The following is an 11,121-nucleotide window of genomic DNA, read 5'->3' on the forward strand; positions in this document are numbered from 1 at the left end:
GATGCTAAACTGGTTGTTGATCACCAACGACAGTTAAATCCTAAGATGAAAGAAGTGGTAAGAAAAGAAATATTAAAGCTTCTGGAGGCAGGTATAATTTATCCCGTTGTTGATAGTCAGTGGGTAAGTCTTGTCCATTGTGTCCCTAAGAAGGGAGGTATTACTGTTGTTCCTAATGATAAAGATGAATTGATCCCACAAAGAATTGTTATAGGTTATAGAATGGTAATTGATTTCTGCAAATTAAATAAAGCTACTAAAAAGGATCATTACCCTCTACCTTTTATTGATAAAATGCTAGAAATATTATCCAAACATACACATTTTTGCTTGTTAGATGGTTATTCTGGTTTCTCTCAAATACCTGTGTCAAAAGAGGATCAAGAAAAGACCACTTTTACTTGCCCTTTCGGTACCTTTGCTTATAGACGTATGCCTTTTGGTTTATGCAATGCACCTGCTACCTTTCAAAGATGTATGACTGCTATATTCTCTGAATTTTGTGAAAATATTGTTGATGTATTCATGGATGATTTTTCTGTATATGGAACTTATTTTGATGATTGCTTAAGCAACCTTGATTGAGTTTTGCAGAGATGTGAAGAAACTAATCTTGTCTTGAATTGGAAGAAGTGCCACTTTATGGTTAATGAAGGTATTGTCTTGGGGCATAAAATTTCTGAAAGAGGTATTGAAGTTGATAAAGCTAAAGTTGATGCTATTGAAAAGATGTTGTGTCCAAAGGACATTAAAGGTATAAGAAGTTTTCTTGGTCATGCCGGTTTTTATAGGAGGTTCATTAAAGACTTCTCAAAAATTTCCAGGCCTCTGACTAATCTCTTACAAAAAGATGTTCCTTTTGTCTTTGATGATGATTGTGTAGAAGCATTTGAAATACTTAAGGAAGCCTTGATTTCTGCACCTATTGTCCAGCCTCCTGATTGGAATTTACCCTTTGAAATTATGTGTGATGCTAGTGATTATGATGTAGGTGTTGTGTTAGGACAAAGAGTTGATAAGAAATTAAATGTTATCCAATATGCTAGTAAAACTCTAGACGGTGCCAAAAAAAATTATGCTACTACTGAAAAAGAATTTTTAGCAGTTGTATTTGCTTGTGATAAGTTCAGACCTTATATTGTTGATTCTAAAGTAACTGTTCACATTGATCATGCTGCTATTAAATATCTTATGGAAAAGAAATATGCTAAACCTAGACTTATTAGATGGGTTCTCCTACTACAAGAATTTGATTTGCATATTATTGATAGAAAAGGAGCTGAGAACCCCGTTGCAGACAACTTGTCTAGGTTAGAGAATGTTCTTGATGACCCGCTACCTATAGATAATAGCTTTCCTGATGAACAATTAGTTGTCATAAATGCTTCTCATACTGCTCCATGATCACTGAAATGGATGGCCAACAGCTGCCAGGCGATTTGAGGGCTAGGTTTAGGTATAGTTTTACTATCCTCAATTTTTGTGTCTACGGGTGCCATGGACATGTGCTAATATTCAAGACACCCATGGCGTGTTTGGTTGCCTGCATCTATTTTTTGACCCTTTGCGTACTTGTCCCAATTGGGCCTGGTTGAGCAAATGCAGGCTAAAAACCACCATATGCAAATCATTTGGTTGCCTACATATGGCTTGCTTGCATTGTAGCACCGATTCTAGCCCCTATGTTTGGTTGCCTGCACTGCCTGGGCTGATGCAACTACATGGTGTTTGGTTGCATACATGTCGTGAAGATATGCTTGCCTTGTACCCTATGTGGCGAGCTTACCAACTACTTTACATATGATCACACCGATCACACCAATAAAAGTAGCACTACGATCACGATGAACTGGACGATGATGATGGAGTTCTTCATCCCAAACAGCCCAATTTGTCGAGGTGCCTTGCCTACTTGAGCACGACCATGGAGTAAGCATCCACTACCACCTGCCTAGTCTTAAACCCTTTGTAGGAATTTTATTTGTAACCGTTCACTTGTTCTTGACCCCTGGAACCCTCCCTTTGTACACCACAGAACACTTCACCTAGCAAGATAGAAGAGCAATAATTCAAGCATTAAGCAAAGGAGCACACTACACATGGAACAGAAGAAACTTAGGCATGCATGATCATAAGGTAGAGCGAGTTCATCCTAGCTACTATGATGTCATCCTACCACCACATCCAAAAATAGGGTGTAATCCTACCATCGCAAGTTCGCCATTAGCGTGAGGGTTTAGTATATATACCACCTTTTCAAAATATACATGCTTGCAACAATTTTCAAGCCCTAGCTACCACAAAATATATATCATCATCATTGCCTTTGTTGTCGAGTATCATGCACATCGTCACCAACAGCACCACCAAAAACAAAAGTAGTAGTAGTGCTTGCCCAGCCAGGACCTAAGCCAGAGCACCCTATGGGTATTCACCATGGCAACGAACCCAACACCCTGAGCCTTGTTATTCAACAGGTGGCTCAGAGCAGTCATCAAAGCTTCTAAACTGAAGCCACTTTGGTCCATGATGGAGCTGTACAGGTCAGGGTGGACGTCGACCAGTTTGCTCTCCCTAATGATGCTTGCCACCTCCTTGACGACGTCAATCATCCTGCTAGAGACGCTCAGCTCATTCTCCATCAAGCCGCCCCTCTTCATCTTCCTATCAAGCACAAGAACGTGATCCCCACCCTTATCAGTACCATTAAGGATGATTGTCTTTGACTCCTGAGTGTCTAGATAGTCATGCGTAGGCAAGCCGAGCGGCTCGCCGGAGCCAATAGCATGCTTGCACGTTGCCACCCGAAAGGAGAAGATCGTCGTGATAATCCCCAAGTGCAAGGAATCATCGTAGCACTTTCCAGTGAAGGTGTTAAGTATGGAGTGTCGAAACCACAAGGAGATACAAGTAGGATTGATATTTCCCTCACGTCGATGCCACTATTACATATCTAGAAACAAGAAATAAATCTACGCCACAAGTATAAGGAGATAGCTTTGTAAGATAATAAAGAACGTATAAATAAAGGTTAGGTGTTATCTAAGTAAAATTACAATAAAATACAAATAGCAAATGTGGAAAGCCGGTGGTAGGATGTGCCGAATTGTCCCAAGGCAAATAGCTAAGTTACTAAACCGATTATCATCATTGCAGTTTTATATGTGGGAGAGGCCTCTGCTAACATACTATCCGTATTTGGAATTATATGTATGTATGATTAGAACTATTATGAAGCATTCGCCAATACTAACATGTTCATTAAGGTAAACCTAACCATATCATGAAGATATATTGGTCCCCCTTCAATCCTGTATGCATCAATTTCTACACTTAGCCTCGATGTAAATATAACATGAATACTTCAAAATATTATAAATATTTTGAAGATGTATCATGTTGCATTTGCGCATAGTTCTGGATGGGTGTGTTGAGGAACTCTGCGACCTTGGGGTAAGAAAGAAACACATCATGGTTAGTTGTGTCTGGCATGGTAGACGGGCTTAAACTAGTGGTACGTGCGCTAACCGTGATGTGGCCTTGGTAGTGCTTTGTCTCCGAAGGATCAAGCAGGTGTCCTAATCCCGTGATGCATGCTAAGGTGTCTGAGCTTGGACACTGTCATCTATCTTGCTCTACACTTCCTGAGGTGGTGGTAGACTAGGGTCGAGGTGACCACTTGGCCACATAACTGAACACCTACTTGACAACAGAGTTCAAGTGCACCTCCTTGAAGCCCTTGTCAGCCCTCACCTCACTGGTTATGATATCACACATCTTGTTAAGCATGAATGCAGATAGGAACGGCTACCATTTCATGGAGTTACCCTTCAAGGCTCCTTTGATTCAAGGAATTGTATAGGATTTTTGGAGGATTGAAATCCTTTGAATTTTTTCCTACGTTTGTCCTTTGATTCATAGGATTGAATCCCATATGAATTTTTCCAATGGAATATTTTGTATTACATTTCATAGGAAATCTAACATCCACTCTAACCTCCTTTTACAATTCCTTTGCTTTTCCTGTGAAATCAAGCGCTCCTTGCTAATCCTATAGGATTCAAGTGGGCATGACACTCCAATCCTATACTTTTTCTGTTCCCGCGTTTTCAAAATCCTGCGAATCAAAGAGGTCCTCAATCCTTTTTGCCTTGGTGACTACCCTTTGTGCACCGGCATTAGGCACAACCAACACAAATGGTGGAGCTATTACACATCCCTCAAAGAGATCTGAATCTGAAGGCATTTGCTCCTTGATGATAGGCCAGGAGTACTCAACTTAGGACGCCGGGAACTAACTCTCGGGCAGGACAATGGGTTGACTAAGCTCTTGCGTGGTCATGTCCTATAAGCGTTAGCGTCAATAGGTGTGGATCACACTACCCAGAGACAGTACGGATGAGCACTAAGCATGGAAAAAATAAACGAGCACTACACATGGACAACATGAACGAGCACTACATGTAGACAATATGAGTGAGGACTACAAATAGACAGTAAGCATAGTACACATGGATCATCTAGTTCAACACACCACCATATGACTGTTCTTCAATCTCAAAGCATACCATGGAGCCAGCACACTTCCACACATCTACATACTTGCGGACTAGCATACTACACATGAACGTGCATGCTACCAATCCATCACCACTAGCTATCAATCCTTGATGACATGGAAACAACACCTAGCATCCTATAAAATCCATCACCACTAACTACCACAACATCACATTCTCACAGATCGACATTGTAGAATGCTACAACATGGTCACAGATCTAATCCTATCACATGCTCACAGATCAAGCTAAAACGAGCAGACATGAATCGATGGCGTCGTGTAGCGCCGGCCGGAGAAGAAGCGCCTCTTACCTGCTCATCGGTGTCTATCCGTGCAGACTGATGTGTGGACTGATGTATGCAGGCAACCAAACACACCTCCAAGTGTGTGGACTGATGTATTTGCTTTGGTCATTTTTACTCCGCGTATTAGAGTTGTGTCAAGTTAAATCTTATAAAGTTTGATCAAATTTATATTAAAAAAACATCAACATCTACAACACCAAATATATATACTACTCCCTCCATTCCGAAATATAGTGCCCCCGCGCTTCCCGATGTCCAACTTTGACCACAAATTCAACCAACGAGACCGACTGCGGTGGGCGGGAGAAAAAATTATATAGTTAAAAACTTCTTTTGAATACGAATTCACTGGTATAATTTTTGCTCCCGCCGCAGTCGGTCTCGTTGGTTAAATTTATGTTCAAAGTTAAAGCACGGAAATAGAGGAAGCACTATATTTTAGAACGGAGAATGTATCAAACCACATTTCATAATGAATTTAGCAATATTGACAATATTTGGTATTGTTAATATCGATACTTTTTTCTCTACGTTTGATCAAAAATAAAAATACTTTGACTTTGAACAAAGAAAATTATATGCAGACACGCGCCTCAAATATCTAAATTTGCTTGAACGTAAAAAAAAAAAAACTGAATTTGCTCGCTCATGGTCACGAGAGAGCGGAGAGCCGAGGCTGTGACGTTCCGCTGCTCTGATTGGCCCGCGGCCCCCTCCCACGGATCACGCCCCCCAGGCGAACATCCACCGTCCACGCCGCCTCCATCCAACGGCCCGCGCCCCGCATCACGCGGATCGCCCCCCGACCCCCGCGGGTATATAATCCCAGCCGCAGCGCCTCCATTTTCAAACCACCTCAGCAGCACAGCCCAGCTTCCACCCACTCTCAACCCCTCCCGCCGGAGCCCAAGCAAGGAAGCAAGATGGACGGCAGCAAGGCGAAGAAGGTGGCGGCGAAGAAGTTCGGCGGGCCGAGGAAGAAGTCGGTGACCAAGTCCATCAAGGCCGGGCTCCAGTTCCCCGTCGGCCGCATCGGGCGCTACCTCAAGAAGGGCCGCTACGCCCAGCGCGTTGGCTCCGGCGCCCCCGTCTACCTCGCCGCCGTCCTCGAGTACCTCGCCGCTGAGGTACGCACACCACGCCACCGTTATACTCCTCGTCGACGCCCTACTCCTGCCTCTCTCCCCGGTCTGAACCAAGCCGCCGATCTTGTTTTGCAGGTGCTGGAGCTGGCCGGGAACGCCGCCAAGGACAACAAGAAGACCCGCATCGTGCCGAGGCACCTGCTGCTGGCCATCCGCAACGACCAGGAGCTCGGGAGGCTGCTGTCCGGCGTCACCATCGCCCACGGCGGCGTGATCCCCAACATCAACCCGGTGCTGCTCCCCAAGAAGGCCGCCGAGAAGGCTGAGAAGGCCGGCACCGCCGCCAAGTCGCCCAAGAAGGCCACCAAGTCCCCCAAGAAGGCCACCAAGGCCTAGATCCTAGTAGTGTGCGACCGTGCCGGTGGTGCTCCGGCAGCCCTCGTGTGCCTAGTGTCTGTGTTAATTAAGTTAGCTGTGGTGTGTTCCAGAGAGTGCTCAAGCTTGTACTTTTGCTTTGCCCCGCCATGTAACCGTGAACGAAGAGGAAGCGTCTTGCTTCCTCTGTTCTTCTGAATCAGTCTGGTCTCTAATGCAGTGTTTGTTAAAATGTCACTGAATTTCTGTTCTATTTTATCTGTATTTGCCCTACCATTTGTTGTACGAGCACGCTAAGCACTGTTGAGATAATTGCCAATGCTTGCAAATGTCATGACAATTTGCTAATCCTGCTGATTTTCTGTAGGCGATTCCACGAAATTTTGTATCTAGGAACAGTGTTCCTCTCTGCATTGTTGCAAGTTACAAATAGAATCTGAAACGTGACAAATACAAATTAGATGGTTGTGTACAGATTTTTGTTCTTATGCCTGACTTGAAGGCGCAAGAGGCTACAAAATAACATTTCAAGATTGTTTGCTGGTGCATGCTCGAGTCACACCAACAAATCTGCAGTAGTTAGTACTCCAACTGTCCCAAAAAGTTTGTGTTACATTTGCTTAGATATGGATGAATGTAGACACGTTCTAGTGTTAGACACATCCGAATCTAGACAACTGTAAGACAAGCTTTTTGGGATGGAGGGTTTAGTATTTTGCAAGGCAACAGTATGTCTAAATGGCCATTGTGTTTGTTGATTTATAAGTACGGGAGAGACATGGTTCTTGTTTTGCAACTGAATGACCATTATGTGTGTTGATTTATAATTAATGGAGTACTAGATATGCCAATCTATTTTCTGCAGCTGAAATTTATGTCATTCTGGTTGAAATTTTGCCATCAAGAACCATCTCTGTTTTTATGGTGTGAAGGAATCAGCAGCCATGACATACTTGATTTTCTGACCATGAGAAATTGACAATGAATTTCTTATGCCTGACTTGAATCGACAAGAGAATCAACATCAAGGTAACAACAACATAGGGGCACTAAGGCCACAAAAGAATATTTCGCCACTCTTTCTTGTGCTAACTACTACTTTCAAGGTCATAAAAACCAGTGGTACCTATGCCAACACAAACAAAATAACAGTACTTAGTTCGTAAGGTGACAGTGTCTCATTCTCCGGTTTTCATCAACATCGCCCCGGTCCGACAACAAGGAGCAGCACGTCGAGCCGGGGCTCCGGCCAGCAGCCTACCTCCGCAGGCCCTCCACGACATAAGTAGCATATAGATCCCTGTGAAGAAAACACCAAAAAGACCGGCGTCAGTTCAGCACCAAGATCATCTAGGACACAGCCATGCTGAGGATTCAAGGAAGAAACACTCACATGGAATGCTGAATGGCCTCGTAAGCAGCAGTCGCGGGCAGAAAGTCGTTCACAGCGACCTCCTTGTTCTCATTCTTCTTGTCTGGATGTCCCAGTTAAAGAAGTCATCTGATGCAAGAGTTGGCCTATACTATCAAACCTGCATTTGCCTAGACCGTTTTTGCATGATAATATCCATGTTTCAGCTATCAACAAACCACAAAAGCACATAGCTAGTACCGGTAATCCATCAAACAGGCGAGGACCAGTAATTTTACTAGGAGTATCCTGCAGGTTCAAACTTAGGGTGCTTTTTTGCAAGTAAAACCAAAACAATCATACTCTTTTTCAGTGTGTGTGAAATGATTGCTAGTCATATCTGAATATAAGTGGATCAACAAGGATACAGTCCTCAAAGAAGCGTCTGATTTCAGCCAACCGGTGAGGTGGGAGCTCCTTGATATCATTGAAATGCTTGTACTCAGGGTCGTCAGCACACACTGCAATGATCTTATCATCTGCTTCTCCCTGTTAAAAAAAATACTGATTAGGATCTCTGCCTTCTTTGGACTGCAGTGTTGAGAAATGAAACCATGAAAGTAAACCTGGTCAATCATAGGCATGAGGCCAATGGCCTTTGCGCGAAGGAAACAGCCCGGCACAACTGGCTCCTGTATCAACAAAGATAAACATTTTAAACACTGACCCAAACAACAAATTACAAAGATTTGCGAATGCGTTAATGTTCTACAACCAACTAACAGATTCTACAGTAGGAAGTACAACGACCTTCTGTCCATTTGTGAGGGTACACCACAAAAGGGAAGTAGTAAGACATACCTGCATAATAACTAGCACATCCATCGGATCACTATCATCACACAGTGTGCGGGGAATGAATCCATAGTTGTGAGGGTACACCACTGATGAATAAAGCACACGGTCCACCTGCACACACGCATATAGCCAACGAAAACCATAAGAACAATTGGGCAAGAGAGATTCAAAATAGGAGGGGAAATGAACAGCAGTGCTTTACCATTATCAGTCCAGTTTTCTTGTCAAGTTCATATTTAACCTTGCTGCCCCTAGGTATCTCAATGACCTGGCATAAAATAGCATCTATTTTTTAGTTTGTTGTTCAGAACTCCTAAGGATGTAGGATATTAACTAATTAAACAAAATTGAGAAGCTTGAAGTGACATATATATTTTATATGAGGTCGAACCCTTGCTTTTCAAGTTAACAGAAGGAAAGGGGCTATGCTGTTGATATGGACTTGTAGCATAAATATACAGCAATTTCTTTTAGATAATTATTATGCAACGAAATTAGAAGGAAAGGAAAATCAGTAGGAATATATTAGGGTGGCCTTACACAGTTGAAGATAGTTGGTGCATCAGGGCCTGCACAAAGAAGTCCAAAACGTAAGTTCTCAGAAGAGGGAAGCAATGAAATCGATGTTTTGTGAAGATCAAATGTCAAATACCTATCTCAAGATCATGCCATGAATGCGCTGAACCAGGTCTCCTGGTCATGGATGACAGTATTCTTTCATTAAGAACAGGAGGCTTAACGGGTGTGCTCGCCACCTTGACCTTCTCAACTGCTTCAATAGCGGGAGCCATCACAAAAACCTGAAAACAATTGTATGTTTGCTTATTTTAGAAAAAGAAATAGAGAAGTTCCAGTTAAAGCCATCCCAACAGAAGTTAAGTTAATGTCATCATAGAAGATACAAGAATGTTAACTGAAAAAGCAATCGTCGAGCTTTGAATAAAGACTAGATATGATAACACCATGTCTGGAGATCATAGGCACAAATGAGCAAACACAGTAATACAAAATTGGCACTCCCTGGAAAAAACAACTTTGCAAAGTATGTTGACAGCAGCTACCAAACAATATAATTGACCCCAGCAACCCAAGGAAACCAGGAACTCGATATAGATGGATGGTTTTTCATGTATATCCATGTATGATGAATGTTAGCACCTTTTTTAGCTTATTTACAGAACAGGCATGGGCAAATGGATCAACATCTTGTAATTGATGATTAACTATATGAACAACATACATGTTGTGAATGTACAGCGATGAAATCAACACATTTATGTACATAGAAAATGACCAATACACAGCATGTACAGCTGGTGATAAAGATTTTTGCAGGACATGACTGTTTCTTAGTTCTTACCGATCAAATAGATGATGTAGAAACCATCAATAAGTAGGACTAGTGATTTTTATGAGAAGGCTATTTCTTATTACACCAGATAAATTATTTTAATCGTTAATAAATAGGACTAGTGAAATTTTTGGATGTCAAGACTATTTGTTACTAACCAGTTAAATGATTTAGAAACCATGAATAAGCAGAACTAGCGAATTTTTTGGAGGACAAGGCCGATGATTTTTTTTAGAAAGCATTAAATAAGTGAGACTAGGAAACTGTTTCCTTGGCAGAAACCGTTAATAAATAAGACTGCCTACCGAATCTGTGTACAAAAAACACTACTAGTGAGGATGAAGCATTTCGTATGTATCGCGCCTAACACCTACATCTGCATGAATCATGAGGATGCAACAATACAAGGCGTATGTCGCAGGCTTCATGGCGCCAGCATCCATGTGAAACAAATGCCTAACACAATACCCAAAACCCCCGCGCATTTCAGTTCCCCGGCCAGATTCATTCACATTTCACCACCGAAACCGGCGAACAGAGGCGAGCGCGGCCGCCGGAATCGACCCAGCGGAGGAGGCGTAATGAGCAGAGCAGGCACCGACCGCTCCGCTCGACCCAAACGGGAGGCGACACGTCAGCACAGCGCGCGCACCAGCAAGTAAACAGCCTGCACGGCCGGCGGCGACGTGGCGAGGAAGAAGGAGAATGAGAGACGCACCTCGGATGGATCTGCAGCAGACGGCGGACGAGCAAACCCTAGGCGGGGAGGGGGAGCAGAGGAGGAGGGAGGCGTTCGTATCGTGTCCTACTTCCCGCCGCTTCTCTGCACTGCGCTCCTTTTGCTGCTCATTTAAAGCCGCGCGTCCTCAGAGACGGGCGGTCTCTTACCGGCAGGACCCGCGAGTTCACCCATAATCGCATCCCCGCCCCTCGCCCGCTCTACCGGCTAGTACTGGCTCGCGATTCCGTGAGCTTCCGGGGGGTGGTTCGGGATTTTGCCGATGTTCGGAGACCGGATCGCGGCCGTCGGTGGGGCGGATCGGACGTGCCGGGGGCGACGGGGGGCTGTCGGTCAAAGCGGAGAGAGGGAGAGCTGGCGTGGAAGCGACGCTCCGGCTGGCTCGCTGCTCGCTCGCCGGTCGCGCGCTGGACTTTTAAAAAATAATAATATTTGCGTGTTACGGAAAAGGGGTGCGTGGTTGGCGCGTCGCGCGCTCGCTCGCTGCTCGGCGGT

The 11,121-nt window shown here is 43.9% G+C and overlaps 2 protein-coding genes across 2 annotated transcripts; one reads left to right on the top strand and one right to left on the bottom strand.

Annotated features, from left to right (window-relative positions):
* Positions 1-5,718: 5,718 nt before the first annotated feature.
* Positions 5,719-6,564, top strand: LOC119360219 (histone H2A.2.1). The gene is made up of 2 exons (XM_037625957.1): positions 5,719-5,994; positions 6,088-6,564. The coding sequence occupies exons 1-2, from the start codon at positions 5,791-5,793 to the stop codon at positions 6,346-6,348; spliced, it is 465 nt and encodes a 154-aa protein (XP_037481854.1). The 5' UTR covers positions 5,719-5,790; the 3' UTR covers positions 6,349-6,564.
* Positions 6,565-7,295: 731 nt separating this feature from the next.
* Positions 7,296-10,709, bottom strand: LOC119360230 (soluble inorganic pyrophosphatase 4-like). The gene is made up of 9 exons (XM_037625963.1): positions 10,606-10,709; positions 9,189-9,336; positions 9,077-9,105; positions 8,739-8,804; positions 8,540-8,647; positions 8,305-8,370; positions 8,107-8,227; positions 7,721-7,802; positions 7,296-7,627 (listed from the first exon to the last, which is right to left on the bottom strand). Exons 2-9 carry the CDS (start codon positions 9,325-9,327, stop codon positions 7,585-7,587), a joined length of 654 nt encoding a protein of 217 aa, XP_037481860.1. The 5' UTR covers positions 9,328-9,336; positions 10,606-10,709; the 3' UTR covers positions 7,296-7,584.
* Between the last annotated feature and the right edge of the window lie 412 nt (positions 10,710-11,121).

This window comes from Triticum dicoccoides, chromosome 1A (genome assembly GCF_002162155.2).
Source record: "Triticum dicoccoides isolate Atlit2015 ecotype Zavitan chromosome 1A, WEW_v2.0, whole genome shotgun sequence".
Taxonomy (NCBI): Eukaryota; Viridiplantae; Streptophyta; class Magnoliopsida; order Poales; family Poaceae; genus Triticum; species Triticum dicoccoides.

What these genes read in the sequence shown, in the direction of transcription:
- LOC119360230 (XM_037625963.1), bottom strand. Translation starts at nt 9,327, where the DNA reads ATGGCTCCCGCTATTGAAGCAGTTGAGAAGGTCAAGGTGGCGAGCACA. An exon ending in TCATGCCTATGATTGACCAG is followed by an intron (nt 8,228 to 8,304) that starts GTTTACTTTCAT and finishes TTTTTTTAACAG; the next exon opens with GGAGAAGCAGATGATAAGAT. An exon ending in CAGACGCTTCTTTGAGGACT is followed by an intron (nt 7,803 to 8,106) that starts GTATCCTTGTTG and finishes TGGGACATCCAG; the next exon opens with ACAAGAAGAATGAGAACAAG.
- LOC119360219 (XM_037625957.1), top strand. Translation starts at nt 5,791, where the DNA reads ATGGACGGCAGCAAGGCGAAGAAGGTGGCGGCGAAGAAGTTCGGCGGG. An exon ending in TCGAGTACCTCGCCGCTGAG is followed by an intron (nt 5,995 to 6,087) that starts GTACGCACACCA and finishes CTTGTTTTGCAG; the next exon opens with GTGCTGGAGCTGGCCGGGAA.